The sequence below is a fragment of the Myotis lucifugus genome, unplaced genomic scaffold (assembly GCF_000147115.1).
Source record: "Myotis lucifugus unplaced genomic scaffold, Myoluc2.0 scaffold_1, whole genome shotgun sequence".
Taxonomy (NCBI): Eukaryota; Metazoa; Chordata; class Mammalia; order Chiroptera; family Vespertilionidae; genus Myotis; species Myotis lucifugus.
The window spans coordinates 31145273-31168144 of record NW_005871049.1 but is presented as its reverse complement, the minus strand read 5'-3'; the positions used below and the strand labels follow the sequence as shown (position 1 = coordinate 31168144).

The window sequence follows — 22872 nt, the reverse complement described above, 5'->3', positions numbered from 1 at the left end:
ATGGTAATGTCCAGCTGAGCTGAGGCCCATTTCTCTGGCAACTTGAGGGAAGGGACAGGTAGGATAGGTTTTGGTATGAGCCTGATATTTAGGGGCCACTTCTTCCAAGTAGGGCATGCATTCCCCAGCCAGACAAACACTGGGTGAAAGGTAGACACTGGAACTCCAAATAGTGTACAGTTGACCCTTGAACAACGCTGCGGTTAAGGGAACTTGCAGCCATCACCCCAATCGAAGATTCACTTATAACTGCCTTTATTCTGTGTTCTATGGTGATCAACTTGTATCGTTTTAATGGGGACTGTCCTGATTTTAAAACGTAAAGTCCAGCGTCATAACAACCCAATTACTTCCAGGCAAACTGGAGTGGCTGGTAATCAGAGCTCTAATATTGACCACAGCCCCGCCCCCCGCCCCTCCGCCCCCGCACGTCCCATGGGGTAAGGAGTACATTTCTCATTTAGCAGCAGGCCTAGGCCACCTCCCTTTCTGCATCAAGACTACAAGTCCCAGCATGCAGTGCAGCCCCTTTCTGGCCAGTCCTTGGCCAGCCTGGCTCATTCACGCCAGTGTCCTCTTTGGGCGCGGCGCCTGGGAACCCGTGCGCGCAGACGTCGACGCGCTGACGCATTACTCTTAGTGCCTCTTCCCGGCCTCCTGGTTGGCCAGAGTCGGGGCAGGAGGCGGGGAACAGGCTGCTTTTTCTCGTGGCAGTTAGTCCCGCCCCCGCTCACCCCAGCGGCGGTGATATAAAAGTCGCGAGTCTAGAAGTCTGGAAAGGGGCCGGCACCCCTAGCCCTCTTTCCTCCAAGCTTCCGACTCCCCGGTCCAAGATGGACAAAGTCTGTGCTGTTTTTGGAGGCTCCCGGGGCATTGGCAGGGCAGTGGCCCAGTTACTGGCCCAGAAGGGCTACCGACTGGCCATCGTCGCCAGAAATCTGGAAGTGGCCAAAGCCGCCGCCGGTGACCTCGGCGGTAGGTATCGAGGTGGAGTTGTCCAGTTGTGTGGCTGCGGTCCCAGCTCCTTAAGTCCCCTCGTTTGTAAAGGGAGCGGGTCTGGCCTTTAGGGCTCTGGGGTTTAGCAAATGCAGCTGCCCACGTGCAGGAGCACCCCTCCCGAGCTGTGCAGAGACCGTGTTACCCCCCCCCCCACCCCCCCTCCCCGTTTCCCACAGAGAGCCTCGTGCCAGGGGCTGGACACTTGGGGTCTTTGAGACTTAGTTGTCTTGTGAGGCCCTATTAATAGGCACCCGCCCCCCTAGTGCTGGCCTTGGGAGCTATTTTGTTTTGGCGTCTGGAAGGAGAGCCACACAACAGCTAACTTTGTATGTAGGGCAAGGGGCTCACCCATCAGGGCAAGATCACAGGTGGCCAGGAGGCAGGGCTGGGCGGGAGGGAGTGGAGGCTGGAAAGGCAGGCGCGTCAACACCTGGCCCCTCTCGCTGAGGGCTGTTCCTGCCTGTGTGTGGATGCCCCAAACTGTTGCATGGAGATGTTTGAGTACCAGCCAGTTTTGAGTTGTACCTGCTTTGCTCCATAAGCACTTAATTCGTTATTAAATTCTTTTGGTGACTTTTACAAGTGGACAATTGAGAATTTGTTCTGCCAGATTCCTTTTAATTACATTGAAACCTCAGCTTTATTTTCCTCCTGTTTCATAATGGATCAGTTACTTGTTTTCCGAATTTCAGTCTCTTGGTGGTAAGGAGGTATTAAGATGCTGCCGTTTGTTTAATTGCTAGGATGGACATGTGCACCTCGTTCACTACCAGGAATAGAGGCCTGGAGATGCATCTGGTGGCTGGAACCTTTAAAATAACGTTAGTTCGCCCTAATTGGTTACACTGGTTAGGAGAATGTTAGACTTTCTAAAAGAAAACACACACACCTAAGTTGTAGACCAGGGAGAGTTTCAGTGAATGCTTCTTGCTCATATTCCTTGCTATTATGTTACTTTGACAAAGGGGCGAACAAGTGGTGGTCCTTATGGAGTCACGGCAGCCATCATGTTTGCTGGACTAGATGGGAACTGTTGGCTGAGCTTTCAAGGGTTGTTGTGGACCCAGCAGCTCTTCAGATGAAAGCCACGAGTGAGACACAGGATGCTCGGGGCCTTTCATTTCTTTGAATCATGTTCCATGAGTGGCTTACACCCAGAAGTGTGACTTCCCAATGATTTACTGTTTTTAAAGGCTTGAGGGAGCACTTCTAGTGTTAACAGGTAGGCAAGGTCTGCCAGAAATAAGTAGTTAAAAAAATCTACATTTCAGAGTGTTAAAATGCTGTATTATTAAATAGAGTGCTCTTTGAAGTGTAACTTTTTGTTTTTTAAACATTTGAAAAAATGAACATTAAAAAAAATAACTGTTGCTTTGAGTAAAAAGTTTTCATGGTTTGTAGTTTTAGCATTTTTTTTAAAAATCTCTCCTAATGGTCAGGCTGGAATAATAGTAATAGTAGTGGTAGTAGTAGGAGTAATAATAATAAAACATGTACCATAATGAAGAAGAAAAAGAAAAAAGGAACCCTAGAGTTTATGCTCAGGGCAGGACCAGGAAAACAACTGGACAAAACCCTAAGAGAATTAGACATAAATTTCAAAAAAGGAATGTAGAACCCAGAAGATTGATGGATTGAGTAGGTGGGGTCAGTGTCAAAGATAAAAGTATTGTTAGGTAAATTTTACAAAGCATTATGAACACAAAAAAGGCTTTTCCCTTTTTGTTGATTAAAAACAAGTTTTAAGGTATATATTCTGTACTATTACTTTATTTCTCCTTGTTCTCCACTGCCCCCACTCCAGTTTTATTAGATTGAACTTCTTGGGAGCAGGAACCCATGACATCATCTTTCATCTCTATGTTCTAGTGTAGCACAGGCCTAGCTCATGGTAGTTGCTTAACCAATGTATACTCATGGTAGTTGCTTAACCAATGTATACTAAATAATTTTTAAGTTCCAGTTACAACTTATAATGAATTCTGATCTTTGCTTTGTAGGTGGTCATTTGGCATTTAGCTGTGATGTTGCCAAAGAGCAAGATGTTAAACATACATTTGAAGAGATGGAGAAAAATTTAGGTCCTGTTAACTTCTTGGTAAATGCAGCTGGAATTAACAGGTTGGTCCCTAATTTAAGTTCATTAAAAAATATATATACATATGTTTTTGTTGATTTCAGAGAGGAAAGAGAGAGAGAAACATCAATGATGAGAATCATTGATTGGCTGCCTCCTGTTCGTCCCCCTACTGGGTATTGAGCCCACAACCCTGGACTAGGAGTTGAACTGTGACCTTCTGGTTCATAGGCTGATGCTCAACCGCACGGGCCAGGTACTTGTTTTACTTCTAATTGGAATAAAAACTGTATTTTAAAATTTGGTCTGTAAGTCCCTGCATTATTTTTTTTTTTTTTGAGATAATACAATAAGGGCACAGTTCCACCATTTTTAACCTTGTAATCAACATTCATCTTGAGCTATAGAACTTTTCCAGCACTTCAGAAAACTCTCTCAGTTTCTTCCCAGTTAATAGTTCCTCATAGGCAACACCTATTTTGACTTCTATTATCATATATAAGTTTTGTCAATTCATGAACTTAACATTAATGGAATCACAGCTGGTATTCTTTTTTTTTAAATGGTGAATTTTGGACAGAATATTTAGAATAATATGTTATTTTATTAAACAAGGAAGGCTTAATATAGTAATTGCTCAGTTAATTCAAGCTGTTTTTGTTACATGGCACCACTTTTCACAGTCAGGAATATTTGCAACTCTACCTGTGGGGATAGGAAATTGGCTTCCAAGCAGATCATTTCTGGCTTATCACTTGTTATTTTAGTGCCTCTCAAACCAAATTTAAAATAGGACTTTCTAGGTATTCTAGCTTAGATATGAAGCACTTTTTATACTCCACTTTCAGTAAAAATGTTATATATTTCTTGATTTTTAATATTATTTTTAATTTTTATGCTTTTTATTATAGGGATAGCCTTTTAGTACGAACAAAAACTGAAGATATGATATCTCAGCTTCATACTAACCTTTTGGGTTCCATGCTGACCTGCAAAGCTGCCATGAAAACTATGATTCAACAACAGAGAGGATCTATTGTTAATGTAGGTGAGTCTTCACCTTTGTGAATTTATAGTTATCTTTTAGTACCCAAAAAATATTTAATTGACTAAATTGGAATTTGTTCATGGGTGAAACTTGGATGAAATGTGTCATCTTATTATCTGTGGAGAAAGGATTTGATTAACTGATGAATGGGTACAACAGGAATCACAAATTCACATCTGTATAGTGGTCAAGTAGGTGTGGAATGAGTTGACACCACCAGGTATTAGAAAAATGACAGCACAAGCCATGTGATAAATGACAAAAGACCCAGCTTTGGTGTCCAGAGGCCATTGGAATGGCAGGAGCTAGCACTGCTCAGATCCAGTAGAATGTTGCTATGCACAATGTGGTCCCAGTTTTGCCAGCTGTTTTGATTTTTAAAGAGAAATTGGACATCCTGATTTTTATGTGAAACGTAGTTTTTAAAACATGGAGAAGGAGTTGAACATGTTATATACTGGGGCCTAAAAATGATGTCTAGAGCAGCTGCCTGGATCATTGACAAATCAAGTACAGAGGTTTCAGAGAAAGCTTTTAAGAAAAGAGTAACTTTTTCATTTTTTTTTAAGCCTGGATATAAGTAACCTATTGTCTTCAGTTCATCTGCCTCATGGGGTGAATCAACTGTGTACTATGTGCTTGTAGACCTTAAAATGCAAAATGATTTGAAATGTTATTTCAGTTTGGTCATTGAAAATAGTGGCATACCATCTGCCTGTTAATTTTAAGTGATAATACCTTTAAAAGCCACAAAAGGGAAATATTTTCTAATTGAAGTAAATGACCCTATTCTTTTTAATATAGGAAATGTCTTTCCAAGCCCAACATAGGGTTTTTCTTATTTGAAAGTGAGAAAAGAATATTGTGCTAATAAGCATTAGAACATTTTTGACATTTATCCTTAAAATATGAGATTGGTTTTCTTATAAAAGATTATTAAGTGAACCGACCTTTGCTTTCTAATATAGCCAGATAATGATTTAGGTTCTTGTAAGCTCTGGTATACATCACCTGATAACCAGGGATGTATTTAACTCCAAAATACCTCCTTTTCAGATGTATTTAAAAAATCCTCGTCACTCCCTTGTATGCATGCAAAACTTTAGAATTGTGCTAGAAGTAAATAAAATTAGAATTTAAGTTAAGAGAATTTTATTACAGAAAGGACTACAGTGGGGCCTTGACTTATGAGTGTCCCGACTAACGAGTTTTTTGAGATACCAGCTGTCTCTCCGCCGATTTTTTTTTTTAAAAAATATATTTTTATTGATTCAGGGAGAGAGGGATAGAAACATTGATGATGAGAGAGAATCATTGATTGGCTGCTTCCTGAACGCCCCCAACTGGGGATCTAGCCCTTAACTGGAATCGAGCCTAGGACCATTCAGTCCACAGGCAGAAGCTCTATCCACTGAGCTAAATTGGCTAGGGCTAAACCAAAGCTTTTATAGTTTCCTTTGGCCTTTTTCCCATGGCTATATATTTTTTTCTTTTTTGTGTTTCTATATATTCCTCTCTCTTCCAAATCCACCTTGCTCTGTCCATCTTCATTTCCTCTGTCTGCTCTCTTTTCTCTTTCTGTACTTCACATTCTCATCATTTGTTATTAAGATACAATGTAGATAAACATTTTAATATTGGACTTGTTGATTATAATATGAAAAGTATTTGGAATGTTTTCTAAAATAAAATTACTTCAAATATTTTGTGAGGTTCTTGCTTAATTTTATATCATAAGTACAGGTCACTCACTGGTGCAGAAAATTACTTCCCCACTTAAGTTTTGTATGAATTTATTTGCATACAGTTAATATTTGAATTATAAATTATTTTTTCATATTCATATAAATGAGGCCATCTAAGAATCTTTAGTAGGCAATGCGTGTTATAATACATCACTGAAGGTAACTAATTGCAATTTTACCAAAAGTTTGTAATTGAAGTTTTCTTAGTTAGATGGACAGTAATTCAAATTTAGTGAGATTTATCTTCAGAAGAACTTTTTTTTTTAGGTGGGAATGAATGCTTTCTTATGTCTGTGTTGTAGAATCATAAAATTAGTGAGCCATTATCTGACTTTTTCTGGTTTTACCCTCTTCCTACTGGAAGCTGTTATAAATACTGTAAAATTTTTATTCTGTCTGACTCATTCAGAGATAGAAGTGGGTTTCTTTCATTTAATGGATCAATTCTCAAACCCCACTTGGCATTTGAGGTTTCAAATAAGCGTGTTTCAAATCCTGTTTCCTGTGTATCTGGAGCAGATTCAGACTCTTACCAACCAAGTGACAATGGCCAGAATTCCTAATTTTAGCAAAGGACAAAGCAAAATGATTTGTACCTTTTTTTTCTTAGTATAAATTACCTCCATAGTTAATAACCCCAGTGAATTGGTTTGAATTTGCCTTTTTTTTTCTTTCTAGGAAGTATTATTGGTTTAAAAGGCAATGCTGGTCAATCTGTGTACAGTGCTACTAAAGGAGGATTGGTTGGATTTTCACGTGCTCTTGCTAAAGAAGTAGCAAGAAAGAAAATTAGAGTGAATGTGGTTGCTCCAGGTCAGTGAAAACTTTTTTCTTTTTAGACATAATTTATATATGTTTATGGCTTTATACAATAATTACAGAGATTGTAAGTACATTAGCATCATTAGGCACTTCTCAGCATATTGGTGCAGGAGCGTGGAATCTGCATTGTCACTAGACACTTGAGTAGCGACATGCAGGAGGACCCTCCTGCATCCTGACAGGCCACACTGCCAGGCTGTGCACCATGCTCAAGGAGGAGGCCAACAGGAATGCTGATTGTTTGGTTTGCATAAACCATGCTGGATTTTTTTACTGAAAGCTTATTCCCAAATTAAAATTACAAGATAAACGTCTCATTTAAAAATCAGTTATCAATTAAGAATGTAACAATTTCAGGTGTGCGTGTGGGGAACACAATACATCTTTATATTTAAAATATCAGAATAGCTCTGTACTACAATATGCTTTTAATAACAGTACAATGCAGAGGAAATAACGCTGCATAGGTGATGTTGTTTGCACATTTCACAAAACAGCCATGTATACTGACTGATCTAATTACTCCAGAAAGTCAGTATTTGTACAGATAAAGAGTTGCTAGAGGTCATACAATGATCTTTTCCAAATAGACAAGATCCCTTTCACTGGACTTCATTGTACCTCAGAGAGCTACCCAGGTTCATGTTAGAAAGTCAACACAAAGGAAAATTAGGAGGAAAAAAAGAGATTTACACAAACTCCGGAGGAAGAAAGATCTTTTTTTAAAGTCACTCCATGAAGTAATAAGATTTTAAAGTGATTTGGCAGCAGTTGCCTGTTGAATGACCGAGTGGAAGCTCATTGTGTAATGTCATGGGGAGGAAGGTGGCAGTGCGTCGTAACAGAAATGAGAACACTTGGACTCTGGCACCAACAAGTTCTATTCCATGTGCAGGAGGAACTGAGATTTCTAAAATCAGACAGAGTTGGGAGTGGACAACAGTGAAGATGGATGGAGAGGTGGCTGTTTACTGAATTTTCCAAATAGTAGAAGTCACAGTGGGAAACTTGAAATAGAGCTGCCTTCCTTTAGGGAACCCAGCAGGAACACTTGTGTTCTTGTTAATCATGAAGGAAAACCCAAGCCAATAGAGAGGCAATTCACCTGTAAGACAGAGCAAGTGTGAAATCAGAGCCCCTTTAAGAAGTCAAGAGGAACCTTTTTGTGCACCTGCTCCTTTTATATGCTGACTTTGGGTATTCCACATTACTTGAAAATATTGTTGGAGTAAATGGGACACAAAGCCAATGAACTTGGTCTGTTAGTAATTGGTAATTGGAAAATATTAAAACCTAATGACCAGGATTATACTTTAGGTTGCTATAGGCCAAAGAAACTCTATTATTATTATTTTTTATTTATAGAGAAGGGAGCCATTAGTTGGCCTATTAATTGGTACTCATAGATTGACATCTGGGTAGAATAATTATAAAATGATTGTGAAAAGAATCAAATAATGAACTGGTGAATAGAAAAAATTCCTTGTACCTTATATTATCTTTAAAATCTTTACTTTTAAATTTTATTTATGGGAAAATGTGAGGTGGATAGGACCTTGTAGCTCATTTATTCCAGTCATTTTTACTGGTTAGAAGACTGGGACCGAGGAGAGAGTGATTAGCTGAAGGATTATGTCAGGACTGTTACTAAAAGCTTTATCTTTTGATTCCCAGCTAAGGTAAGCTTAAAAGTAATGGCCCCTTAGATTTCCTTTGTATCATTAGAAGTTTCTTAGGTCTTTTTTTGTCCTTTTGCTAATATGGTCTGGTAAACCATCTGGAATTATTCAATTTTGTAACTTTTACCTTTATATTACTTCCCGTTTGCCAAGTTACTAGTTGATAAAATTGCCTGAGGTAGTTAAGAGGATAATAAAAATGTGCTAAAACTTGAATCTACCAGTATCACTCATTAGATGGTGTGATAGAAATTTTGGTTAGGTATTTACTTGACTTTTGAAGTAAATGAGTGTTTTCATGTACCTCTGTCAGTTAGCCATGGAATTTTGTGCTAGCTTACTGTAGGTATTTAAGAATTGATTACCTATATTAAGAAAAGACATTTGTTTCATTTATTGGTTGTTTGTAAGAAAGAATAAGTGGAAGTAGTGGCTGCAGTTTGGACACTAGAGTTGGCGTTTTTATTTGGCACTGATGTTGAACCAACAGAGATCAGGGAATGGTCAAATGTTCTGATAGCCCTTTTGCTGTAGAATGTCCCTGCATCCCAATGCATTGTTTTGTCACAGAGACTGGCTGAATTCAAGCATTGCAAATCCATGAACATTTGATAGACTGTGGTTTAGATACAGTACATCCATTTAAAAAAAAAAGGATAATCCAAAAGCTGCACTGCCATCTTGGCACTGCTTTCTGTTTGTGTACGCTTTGTACAGCCTGATTGATTTTAGTGTTAGCCTCGTTCATCCATGTGGAGAATATTAGTAGATTATTTGTGGTTTGGAACTGCATGTGTTTCCTTCCTTCTCTTTTGGAGATTGCAGTGGTGTGGGTAATGAAGAGTTAATTTTAGGTCATGGTGATTTAAAAGCTGATGGTTTAAGGGCAATGTAAGTGTTCTTAACGCATAATAAATCATTCAGCAGGCTTACATATGGGAGTGTCTCTTCTATTCAAGGGCTGTGTTAGGTTCCAAAATTACAAAAATGAATAAGATACTCTGTCACAAGGAGCTAAGTACAGTGGGAAAGACAGACATATAAACAAATAACTACAGTGGCATGTGATACATATAAAAATACATGTATGATGCTATGGAAACGCTGAAGAATGAATGCTTAATTTTGTTCATGTGAATTAGTTGTCAAGGCAACAGGCGAAATAGTGGGAATGCAGTTTGTATACAAAGGGAAGTTTTATGAGTGTTATGGAAGTGCGTTTGTATGTATAACCGTTTCCAAAGATCTTTCCAGTGCAATTTATACTACACAAAAAAACCTGTTGCTAAAATTGTGGCCTTTCAATATTGGCTATATATCTTTAGTAGGTTTCATAGTATGAATATGCTTCATTGGTCAGAAGCAAAGTATAAGTTGAAATCGTACAATTAAATTGATTCTATCATAAATTGATTCTATGGATTATTTCTTAACTTTATTTTCAATAGTAATTGTAATGCTATTCTTTTTTTTTAAATATATTTTATTGATTTTTTTACAGAGAGGAAGGGAGAGAGATAGTTAGAAACATTGATGAGAGAGAAACATCAATCAGCTGCCTCCTGCACATCTCCCACTGGGGATGTGCCCGCAACCCAAGTACATGCCCTCGACCGGAATCGAACCTGGGACCCTTCAGTCCGCAGGCCAATGCTCTATCCACTGAGCCAAACCGGTTTCGGCGGTAATGCTATTCTTTACCAGATCTTTTAATAGACCTGACAGATATCAAGAACAAATATGTTTCTTTTTATGTCAGTTTTCCTGGTCACCTTCAAATGGAATTTCCAATTAATGAACATAATTTAAAAAGTAACTCATAACAGGAAAAGCAACAGAAAAGGAAAATAATAAATTGGGCTGTCATTTGCTGCTTAATATCGTCATTATTATTGTCATTATTATTTTTTTAATTCTCACCCAGGGATATGTATTTATTGATTTTAGAGATGGGGTAAGGATGAAGAGAGGGAAGGTGAAGGGAAGGGAGGGAGGGAGAGAGAGAGAGAAAAAAAAAACACATTGATGTGAGAGAGGAACAGCGATCGGTTGCCTCTCATATGCACCTCCACCAGGATCAAATGCACAATCTGGGTATGTGCCCTGACTGTGAATGGAACTGCAACTCTGGTGTATGGCACAGTGCTCCACCCAATTGAATCACCTACTTAGGGCTATTGATTTTTTGAAAGATCAGGTAGTTGCTAAGCTTTGTTATTACTTTAAATATAAAACAAATTACTCATCATAGTTAAATCTTACTGGTTAGAAAATATAGAATATGAGAAACAGTATTTGATAAATGGAAGCTATAATGGACACCTTGCTTTAGAGATGTGTTTTCCGTAGATAATACAAACATGGTACAAAATTCAAAAGTACAAAAAGACCTAGAGGGAAAAGTGAGTCTTCGCTCCTCTGTTCATCTAGTTCCTTTCCTCAAAAGCAACACTCTGTTAACTAGTTTCTTCTGTTTTTCATAGAACAAGCCAATAAAGTGTGTATGTGTATCTTTTTTTTAAAGAAAACACAAATTATGTCATACTGTTCAAAATGTTCTTTACCTTTATTTATAGACCAATGCATCTTGGAGTTGATTCCCTATGATTCTATATAGCGCTGCATCACTTTTTAAATAATAGCTTTATGGAAATATAATTCACATAATATACAATGCGCCCATTTAAAGTGTATGATTTAGTGGTATTAGTATAGTCACATAATTGTTCTGTTCCCACCATAATACATTTTGGAACATTCTCATCATCCCTAAAGAAACCCTGTAGCCATTAGCATTTACTCTCCATTTCTCTACAGTGTCCCCAGATTCTGGCAGCCACTAATCTTTCTATTTCTATAGATTTCCCTATTCTGGACAATTTATGTAAATGAAATCATATAACATAGTCTTTTGTGACTGCTTCGTCACTTTTAATGGCTAGTTGAAAGACAATTTCTATTTTACGGGTGTACTGTAATTTATTTAACCTCTTGCCTCTTGATGTGCATTTAGGTTGTGTCTGATCTTTTGCCATTACAACTAATAATGCAGTGAGAATACTTGTACATACTTTATTTTGCACATGTGTGAGTATATGAGTGTAATCCTGGGAATGAAATGGCCAAGGCTCACAGGGTATATGCATTTTAAATGTTGACAAATAATATAGCATTGCATTTATTTGTTAGGATACCTTAAGAGTTTTGCCCTCTCCCGTTTTGTTTGTTTGTTTGTTTGTTTTGTTTTGTTTTTAAGTTGAAGAGCTTTTATGTTAACTACCTGGAGAAAGTCTTGTGGACAAATACTTGGCGTAAACTTGGCAGCTACTCAAGACAAAATATTATTGTAGGTACTCTTATGAGCTCTTTGGTGTGGAGTTGATTTTTACACACTGCTTCCTTATACATTTTTATAAACATAATCTTAAGACATACAGATTTGTTCTGGTTAAAATCTTCGTCTAGTTTTTGTCAAGCCTTTTTTCTTCTGCCTTAAAGAAGTGTCTAAGATTATTTTAATTTTTTCTAGGTCCTAGAGATTGGACTTCTGAGCTGGTAGAAATATCTAGTACTCACATCCCATAATTGTTAATACTGGTGATAGTCTAATATGCTGGTATCTTATTTAAACATAAAGTCTCTGCTGTATACCAAAATGTTCAAAGCTAAAATAGTGACTAAATAATATGAAAATTAGATGCTATTTATACTATATAGCTAGCCAGGAATAGATAAAGGAAATACATTTTCTTTAGAATTTGTCACATATAAATTCTCATTGGATAAGAAGCACACACCACACTTGCTTTTATGAGGAGTGTCCCTGTTCCTAAAGAGTTCATCTATAATAATAAAAGGGTAATATGCTAATTAGACTGGACGTCATTCTGGATGTCCTTCCTGACGAAGCCGGAGCCAGAGGGAATCCAGCCCGGGTCCCTGGTGCCTGCGGGCAGCAGGAAGGAAGCAGCCTGGGTCCCGGGTGCCTGAGGGCAGCCGGAGGAGGGAAGTAGCCCGGGTCCCGGGTGCCTGCCAGCGGCCGGCCGGAGGGAAGCCCGGGTCCTGGGTGCCAGAGGGAAGCTGGTGCTGGCAACCGGGGGAAGGAAGGCCTACTCTTGCACACATTTCGTGCATCGGGCCTCTAGTATTTTATAAAAAGCAATAATGTGTATGTCATCATTTACCGAATTAAAGTAGCAGTATCCTTGTTCTATGTTGGTTGAGTGCATGTCATTTCAGTTATCTGTAGCTTTGTAGCCAGCTGGAAACCTCTAACTGTGCAACAAGTGATCAGTAATAACACCATCAGTTGGATAGTGAGTGGTACCTACTGGTAGTTCATAATTTTTATAGCCCAGCTTGAAAGGCATTGTAAATATGTATGTAAACTGAGGAGTAGAGCCAATTTCTGGAACATTACAAGTAAAGTGAAAGTTTGTGGGGCTAAGGAGAGAAAGCACAAACTGAAAACCATAGGAACATGGGTGTGGAGCAAAACCCAGATAAGCATGTTGATTTGGGATATTCTAACCTCCACACAGCTACCAGTGTAAGAACTGAGGGTCCTTTTAAGAGGACCCTCCTAAACTTCAAGTAAGAAAGCCATGAGGACCATTGATGGGATCCATTTCTCATTTTTCAGTTGTAGTTTTGTAGAGCTAAAAGAAATCTCACTAATCTATGATTCAGAAACAGCCACATAGTTTTAGGGAGTGCATGACTTTCCTCAGGTCCTAACTTTGATAGTGCTAGCAGAGTAGGGAACAGAATCTAGTTTAATGTCCTAATCTAGCAGCCTTTTTACCACAAAATGCTGCCTTGAGAACAAGTCACCAGAGCCAATGAGAAGTTGAGACTAATATTTGTTAATCATAGTTGCAAGGTCTCTCAGTAAACCATTTTTACTCTAGTTTATTGATTTTTTTTTAAGATGGAAATACATCATGGATTGTTTGTTTTTTTTTTTAATATATTTTATTGATTTTTTACAGAGAGGAAGGGAGAGGGATAGAGAGTTAGAAACATCGATGAGAGAGAAACATCAATCAGCTGCCTCCTGCACACCTCCCACTGGGGATGTGCCCGCAACCAAGGTACATGCCCTTGACCGGAATCGAACCTGGGACCTTTCAGTCCACAGGCCGACGCTCTATCCACTGAGCCAAACCAGTTAGGGCAATGTTTGTTTTTGTGTTTTTTTTTGCTGAGAGTTTGATAGTAAAGTTTGAAAGTAAGTGGGGAAATATTTTATGCCAACTTTGCTAGAATTCAGAATGACCTTAGAATAAAGGATAATTGTGTCATGAACTCTTTAGGAATAAATAAGCTTTAAATATTACACTTATACTTTTAATTCATTCAACTATCTTAATATGTGAGGTTACTTTTCCTTTCTAATACACTCTTGGAAGTATCTTTGAAAGTAAGTGTGTTCAAGGCCATTGAACATTGGCTATCAAGGAGCCCCATGATCATTCTTCTTGAGATGGTTGTGTTGCCTTTTGATTATTGACTCCTCACTGTAGGTGTTTCATTTACAGTTCACTTAAAATTATGCCAAGACTGGTTATCCAGTTTTGTCATTATCTGTGTCAGCTGCTGCTTTTATTCTTGCATCCTTCTAGCCATCTCATTGTTCTTAAAGAGGAAAGGGAATTGAGGGAAATGTTGCTAACTTTTAAAATAAATGTGGTAAGATTTTATGGTAGGAGATTTATTTCATAATGTAATCTCTCAGTAAAACACAAAAATATAAATTTTTTTCTGTTATTCCAGGCCCTCATTTTAGATAATCTAAAGTTAGTATATGCATCTTTTTTCAATAACTTTTTACAAAAAATATTATATGTGTGTTATAGACATTTAGGAAGTTCAATTAAGTACAAAGAAGAAAAAATAACCATTATCTGTAATTTTAGTATCTAACGTTAATCACTGTTAATATTTTGGGATATATATTTTTTTAGTCAGCAGTATAAGTATTTTTTGGTTTTTAAAAAATTTATATATTTTGTGAGGTAAAATTGACATATTACATTACTTTCAGGTGTACAGCATAACAATTCTGTATTTGTATATATTGTGAAATGGTCACCACTCTGTCTAGTTAACATATGTCCCCATACATAGTTATATTTTTTTCTTGTGATAAGGATTTTTAATGTCTACTTTGTTAACCACATTCAAATATACAGTAGAGTATTAACTATAGTCACCACATTTATTATTTATAACTGGAAGCTTGTACCTTCTAATAATAGTATGACTGAGTTTATTTATAACCTAATTTTTAAATATACAAATGTTTTCTCTTATATTAAGTATCTTTCTATAGAAACATTTTAATGCCTGCACATTGCTCTATTGTGTGGATGTACCATGACTTCTATAGCTAATTTCTTATTGAAACACATTTAGCTTATTTCCAGTTTTTTTTCCTAATAAAGCTGTCATTGTCATAGGTTTCATGACAGAAAAAAATCTATGATTATTTCTTTTTTTTTAATTTTCTTTTTTTTCTTTATTGATTAAGGCAGTGGTTCTCAACCTTCCTAAAGCCACGACCCTTTAATACAGTTCCTCATGTTGTGGTGACCCCTAACCATAAAATTATTTTCATTGCTACTTCATAGCTGTAATTTTGCTACTGTTATGAATCATAATGTAAATATCTGATATGCAGGATGTATTTAGGCGACCCCTGTGAAAGGGTCATTCAACCCCCCAAGGGGTCTCGACCCACAGGTTGAGAACCGCTGGATTAAGGTATTATGTATGTGTCTGTGATTATTTCTCACAAGACTTTTAAGCAAATGTTTAGATATTTATAAGTGAAAACTTAAGGCAAAGAAAAATTAAATAATTACATAGTAGTGCATAATAAACCTGTGGCTTAATTCTAACTCTTAATCCAGTGCTTAGTTCACCTTTAATGGTATTTTAAATGGCAGTATATTTAAATTGATCTATAGTTTTAGATATAAATTATTTTTAACATAAGTCAATTTGGAAACTATTTTTGAGACAGCACATTTAACTTTCACTTCACATGTCATGTCTAACTCTTAATCCATTTATTATCACCTTAAACATTTTTATATTTTTTAAATAATTGTTCATTTTATGAGGAGTACTTACTTGCTTTCTTTTTTTAAGCTTAAATTATTGAATAGTGAATACTGATTAAGTATTTTATTGATAATATGTGTTTGTGTGTCTCAGACTAATGACAAGATTTTATTAATAAATTTATAATCCTGGCATATATCTATAATATGAGTCATTTAGAATTAGTTGCTTAATATATTGCATAGTACTTTATACTGTAGAACATTATACCTTAAAACATGTTCTCTGCAAACTTTATTGCACACTCCAATGCCATGTTAAATTTTTTTAAAATATATTTTATTGATTTTTTACAGAGAGGAAGAGAGAGGGATAGAGTAGAAACATCGATGAGAGAGAAACATCAATCAGCTGCCTCTTGCACACCTCCTACTGGGGATGTGCCCGCAACCAAGGTACATGCCCTTGGCCGGAATCGAACCTGGGACCTTTTAGTCTGCAGGCTGACGCTCTATCCACTGAACCAAACCAGTTAGGACGCCATGTTAAATTTTTATTTTTTTATTTTATTTTTATTTTATTTTTATTTTTTTTAAAATATATTTTATTGATTTTTTACAGAGAGGAAGGGAGAGAGATAGAGAGTTAGAAACATCGATCAGCTGCCTCCTGCACACCTCCTACTGGGGATGTGCCCGCAACCAAGGTACATGCCCTTGACCGGAATCGAACCTGGGACGTTTCAGTCCGCAGGCCGACGCTCTATCCACTGAGCCAAACCGGTTCTGGCGTATGTTAAATTTTTAACTTTCTCTGTATACTTCTGACAGAGTTGGATATGACCCTAAGATTTTTTGTTATATGAATACTGGAAATACTGTTCTTTTTAATCATCAGCTGTCCTAGTTATAGCAAATGGAACTAATTTTGTCATAGTGCCAAATTGGTTCCTGTGATTAATCCATTCTGTAGCACTTTATGTATACCTCTATAAGGATATTCCTTACATTATAATTAGGGGTGCAAGTGACTATTTCCTTCTTAAACTTTAGGTTCCCCAAGGAATATAATTTTTATTCATGTTTATATGTACCCACTTATATTGTGCTATGAATTGGACCAAATATTTGGGAATCAAAGATTTTAGTGTTCAATAAATGTTCATTAATAAGTCAAATACAAATGTAGACTTGGTTACTTGATTGCTAGCAAAACTGTTGTATTTCCTAAACAGGTTTATTAGTAATATAATATTTTTCTGGAGCAAATTTATTTTTATTTGAGATTCAGCAACTGTCTTAGTATCTACTCTTTTCTACTAAATAAACATTTCTCTTTTAGGATTTGTTCATACAGATATGACGAAAGCCTTGAATGAAGAACATTTAAAGAAAAATATCCCTCTTGGGAGATTTGGAGAACCTATTGATGTGGCACATGCAGTTGTGTTTCTCTTAGAATCACCTTATATTACAGGGCATGTTCTGGTCGTGGATGGGGGATTACAACTCACGATGTAATTTACAGATTTTTCAGGTAGAATGGTGATTAGAATCAGGCACACATTGTTGATTAGACAATCACATCTACATGGGTGACATTTGCTAATCAAACCTATTCATGCTACAAATGTTGATTTCCACCTTTATATGTGGAATTATATGTATATATCTGAAAAGAATAATGTTTGACCAGTTGTGTTTTCTAAATGGTATGTACCTTATAGACTGTAGCAATTTTAGTATACAGAAATTTTTCAAGTGCTATAAACAGGTATTACTAATTTATATATTTTGTCTCAAAAGTGGAAAAAATTATAAAGTTTAATTTTCATGAGTTACTTTATTACCTTAGGTTGAATGCTCTAGAAGTTAACTTTGTGGGTCATTGCCAAAATAAGAGTATTTATATGGCATTGGTTAGTTGTCAGTACTTTAGCAACCTTGCTAAAGTTAAACATTACATTTCTTTTTAATATGCTTTGGATGATAAGTTTTTATACAGGTTGAAAAAAAACCTGTATCAGTTTGATACAAACATGAATTTAGAGTATCCCTGATTGAGCTGTTGGGCAAAAATAGTCTATAAACAAGTGTGGTATAGTTGATCTGTCCTGTTGAAATTCTCAATGATGATGAGCAGTAAGCATTAACTCTTAAGGTTTCAGTATCTGCTAAATTGACCTCATTAATGTAGGAAGTGGAAGTGTTGTGTGTTTTTTTAAGTCCACAAAACAGTATAGCAAACTACTTAAAAATAGTATGAAAAAATGACATTTTAAAAATTGAGAGTATTTTGAATATGATTTTTACCCTAAAATTTTAGTTAGTAAACAATTACTTACAAACAATCATAAATGATAAATATGCACTAACAATGGATTAGATATCTTACAAGGAACAAAAGTTTTAGTTTTATAAGAAAATATTTGAGAATAGATATAAAGACACAAACTCTATGTAAAATATCAGGGAACATCTTTTTTCATTGAACTATTTTGTGGGGAATAGTGTGATATTTTAATGTCACAGGATTCATGGTCATTTTTATTACTTAAAATGTCTTAAATATTTACTGCACTTTAAAAAGTAATCCTTTTATGGTTTTATTGGAGCTGAACATTATTTTATGTAAACATACATAATTTTACATTGAAAGTCAGAGCAAAAACATAGGATATAGTAAATGCAAAGTTATACAAAGAAATATAAATAAAATGAAAATAAAGGCAAATCTATGTTTTAAATTAATTTTGCTGATTCCTTAAAAATTTCTTTAGAATTTATCTTTGAAATAACCTTCTTTATATATAGGAGTCTTTTTAGGATGCGAGAACATCTGTTAAGTGTGAATAAAATTAGATTATTAATCAAATTGTCTACTAAATGGAAGCATGGTAGCTTACAGAAGTTATCAGGCGCTAACAATTCCAGGCACATATAGGAAATGCAACATTAAAGATGGTGCCTCTAAGCTAGGAGAGTTTATGTAGACAGAGCAGGCCATTTTCTAACGCTGCCTCACCTACAGGCCTTTGGCCACCTACACTTCTTCATTGTGACACCCTCTCAGGCTGAATTCCCTTCTTTGGACACCTCATGTACTGCAATTATCAAAGGAGCTGATTTGACTGGTGATTAGGAAGAAAGCAACGTATTATGGAACTGATGACACTAAGATGTAGGCTACAGATAGGTTTAAACTTTAAGTGTATATTTACACTTTAAGAAATATAACCCTTTTAACTAGTCCACTCTGCCCCCTAGCCCACATCAAGCTGCCGGTGTAATATGGGGATACATTCTGAAATTGGTAAAATGAGCTTTCACTGTTCCACTCCAGGTGAATTTTCCACCCACTTCCACTAACCGGGTAGAATTTGTAATGTCATACTTGCTGAAATAAGTTGCCAGCTGTTGCTTATGTTCAGTGGTTCAAGGACTTCATTGAATTCTTAAGAAGTCTCATCTGTAGCTGCTGTGTGACAAATATGAGCCCATAATCCAACTTGTGTTTTGCATTTTAAAAAAAGATTTGTGCTTAAAGACAATGTATTAAATTTTTTGCATGGAAGGCTTTAAAATTTGTGCTCCTGTTCATACTTTTTATTCATATTCAGTTTCTGAGACAGTTTTTAACTGCTTTCTAGAGATAGAATTACATGTTATAAATTACTTTGGGGGCAGTAATAGGCACAAAGAAGGTCATTGAATTTATATGCTTCTCTCACGTAGAATAAAGGGAGAAGTCTATTCTGGATATACGAGTTTTGCCTTACGTTGCTGAATCATTTTTCCAGGCTTTCAAAATGGAAATATATGCAAATTGAGACATCATACCACTACCCTATCTTGAAAAACATACTAAAAGTATTTAATAATTTTTAAGTTTCTTTTATATTAATTTCACTTTTAACTATATTATAAGCTCTTCATGGAAAATTCCTCTGTCTTTATTTAGTGGGATCTTTAAGCAACTTTTTGTAGTTTTCAGCATCCACATATTTCAAAAATTTGTTAATTATATCTCTAAGTACTTCACTTTTTTTTAGAGATATAATCACATATACAACATTCTATTAGTTTCAGGTGTTCAACATAATAAACTACTTGTATATATTGGGAAATGATCATATAGTAAGTCTACTGAATATCCATCACCACCCATAGTTATAAATTTTTTTTCTTGTGTTGAGAACTTTTAACAATTTTTTAAGCAATTTTCAGAAATAAAGCACATTATTGTTAACTATAGTCACAGGAAGTACATTGCATCCCCAGGAAGTAATTATTTTATAACCGAACGTTTGTACCTTTGGACCCCCTTCACCCATTTCCCCGCCACTTACTGCTTTCCTCTGGCAATCTCTTCTCTGTATCTATGAGCTCCATGTTTTGTTATGTGTTTTGGAAAATTTAGGCCACTAACATTTAAATAATTATTGATTGGTATGTACTTACTGCCATTTTCTTAGTCTTCTGGCTGTTCTGTAATTTTTTTTTCTTAACCTCATTTGTTATGGTTTGATAAATTTTTTTTAGTGCTATGTTTAGATTCCTTTATCTTTATCTTTTGTGTAGCTGCTATAGGTGTTTACTTTGTGGTTACCATAAAGCTACATAAAGCAATTTATATTTAAAATAGTCTATTTTATGTTGATAACTTAAATTGAATGTATTTTAAAGCTGTATATTCTTTTAAATATATATTGTTATTGATTTAAGAGAGGAAGGGAGCGGGAGAGAGAGAGAGAAACATCAATGATGAGAGAGAATCATTGATCAGGTGCCTCCTGCACACCCCCTACTTGGGATCGAGCCTGCAACCTGGGCATATGCCTTGACTTGGAATGGAACCTTGACCTCCTAGTTCATAGGTCAATGCTCAACCACAGAGCCACACAGGCTGGGCAGAGTTTATATTCTTAATTCCCTATTCCACATTTTAAGTTTTTGATGTCACCATTTACATAATTTTATCTGTGTATCCCTTAAAAATTATTGTAGTTATAGTTATTTATCTTTTAATCTTCATACTCCTGTGTAAGTGAATAATTTACCTCATTATTCTGAATTGTATATTTACTTTTATCAATAAGACTTATTCTTTCCTACGTTTTCCAGTTACTAATTAGCCTCTTTTTGTTTCCTTAAAGAAATTTATTTAAAGTATCTAGTAATATCTGTCTACTGGTGATGCTTTTGCTTGTCCAAAAAATTCTTTATCTCTCACTTAATTCTGAAGTAAAGTGCCCAATAGAGTTTGGGAAATTCTTTTCTTTCAGTACTTTGAGTATATGTTGCCACCCTTTTTCTGATCTGTAAAATTTCTGCTGAGAAATGTGCTTTTAGTTGTATTGGGGTTCTCTTGCATGGAAAATAGTTGATTTTACTCTTGCTACTTTTAAGAAATCAAGAAGGAGGAGTACGTGCAAGAGCCCTGCCCTGGGGAATTATGGATGACTGTGGTGGGGTCTTTATGATGGGTACCATAGGTGGTGGGAGCTTTCAAGCAGTCAAAGGTGTTCACAATTCTCCAGTGGGAGTGAACCACAGACTACGAGGGAGTTTGACAACTTAAAATCAGGGCTCCGAAGTGGGGAGGAAGCTTTGCAGTTCGGGGAGGTCAGTTTTCCATGATCGACTGCAGTATGTTTCAAGTCGGGAGGAAGGAGGACCCCTAAACTCCATTAAGAGTGGAGCCTTAACAAGAGCCATCCTGGCAGCAAGAAATGGACCAGTGGCTGTGGTTGGGTCAGCTGTGACAGGTGGCATTCTTCTAGCTTTAATTGAAGGAGCTAGTGTTTTGTTGATAAGATTTGCCTCTGCACAATTTCTCAATGGTCCTCAGTTTGCTATAGTCTCTTCCCAGTTGCCTTCAGCCTGGTTACCATCCTCACCTTTTAGAGACTATGGACAATGTCAGTAGGACTTCTCTAACAGAATGAGTTCTAGTTCAAGAAAGGATCTCAGAACATTGAGTTGCAGACTGTTTTTAAAACCGTAGGTGGGACACCTATGGCCAAATAGACTATGAAGAGATATTTAGCACTTTTTTCTATTTAAAGGAAAATGAGGGACGTGTTACATGTAGATTTTTTTGTTTACATGTAGATTGCATTTTCGATCGAAGTTAAATGTCTAGTATATTTAAAGGAAAACCTACTAAGTGCTTAGAAGATGAAGGACCTGAGGGCAAACAGCAGTGAAACATGGCCGTCATCTCCTTGGTGTCCCCAAGCAGCAGACACAAAAACTGGGGGTGCTAGATGAGTGTGGAAGCTTTTTTTCTGGGAGATGCTGCCAACCGGGAATCAGGTAGAGGGAAAGAGCAAAGATGGCACCTACCAGCCTCCATCCCTGGAGAGGAACTCAAGAGGCCCCCTAGATGTATGCCAGACCGGAAGCCTGCCCCTCGCCCAAAGCTCTAGGACAAGCAAATAGGTCTTTTTCACAGAAAGTCTGGTGTGCTTGTCTGCTGTCTGTGCTGTGCACAGTGTGGTAGCCAGCCAAGAACTGTCTCTCCATTTATTACAGGGTCATGGGATCGGACCATGAATACAGATTCTGCAGATCATTAGTGCTAGGTGATCGGGAGTGTCCCTTGTGCAGCAGTCACAAGAACTAGGGCACCAGACGTGTGTACAACCTCCTCTCTGGGAGATATACTCGTCTCTGCAGCGCAGCAGTGGGAGAGCTCAAAGCTAGCACCGGCCCTCCAGGATCTCTGGAGAGTTTCTAGTCAGCCCTTACATGTGTGCTTAATTAGAAACCTGCCCCTCAGGACACAGCTATGAAGACGAGCCAGTAGGCCTCTTTCACAGAAAGATTGGGAACTCAGTCTTGCCTCTTGCTGTGTCCTGCCAGTTTTATTTGGTTAAGAAATCTTTCATTTATTACCGTTCTGCAGGACCCGTGAGCTTTAGCTTTGCTGGCCACCAGAGCCAGATGATCTAGAGGTGTTTGTTGTTCAGTAGCCACAAAAACGGGACTCAGGTCGGGGTATAAGCTCAGTGAGGCGGAGGAAGAGTAAAGGATGGTGCCAGCCAGCTTCTGTCTTGGAGAGCATTTCATCAGGCCCCTGTATATGTATTAAATTAGATGCCAGCCCTTCTGGGCTGGGTGATCGCATGTGAGTCCTTTAAGAACTGTTCCTCAGTTTGCTATGGCCTGTGCGTATCATAGAAACTAGCCCTGTTGACTTGTAAAGCTAGATATTTTGGAGGCTTATCTCTGAGGTGCAGGTTTTAAAAGTTGGGGTGCCCAATGTGGGGTTCAAACCCTTTACTCCTCAGGGAGAAGGTTGACTTCCTGACTATGGGTCGCTGCACTGGGATTGGAGTTTATGGTGAGATTGTGTCTCAGCCTCTCTCTCTCTCTTTTTTTTAAAATATATATTTTATTGATTTTTTACAGAGAGGAAGGGAGAGGGACA

At 37.0% G+C, this 22872-nt stretch overlaps 1 protein-coding gene and 1 pseudogene across 1 annotated transcript; both read left to right on the top strand.

Annotated features, from left to right (window-relative positions):
- Positions 1-761: 761 nt before the first annotated feature.
- Positions 762-18972, top strand: CBR4 (carbonyl reductase 4). The gene is made up of 5 exons (XM_006081876.3): positions 762-975; positions 3000-3120; positions 3988-4124; positions 6548-6682; positions 16780-18972. Exons 1-5 carry the CDS (start codon positions 834-836, stop codon positions 16956-16958), a joined length of 714 nt encoding a protein of 237 aa, XP_006081938.1. The 5' UTR covers positions 762-833; the 3' UTR covers positions 16959-18972.
- Positions 18729-21366, top strand: LOC102418286 (annotated as a pseudogene).
- Positions 21367-22872: the final 1506 nt, after the last annotated feature.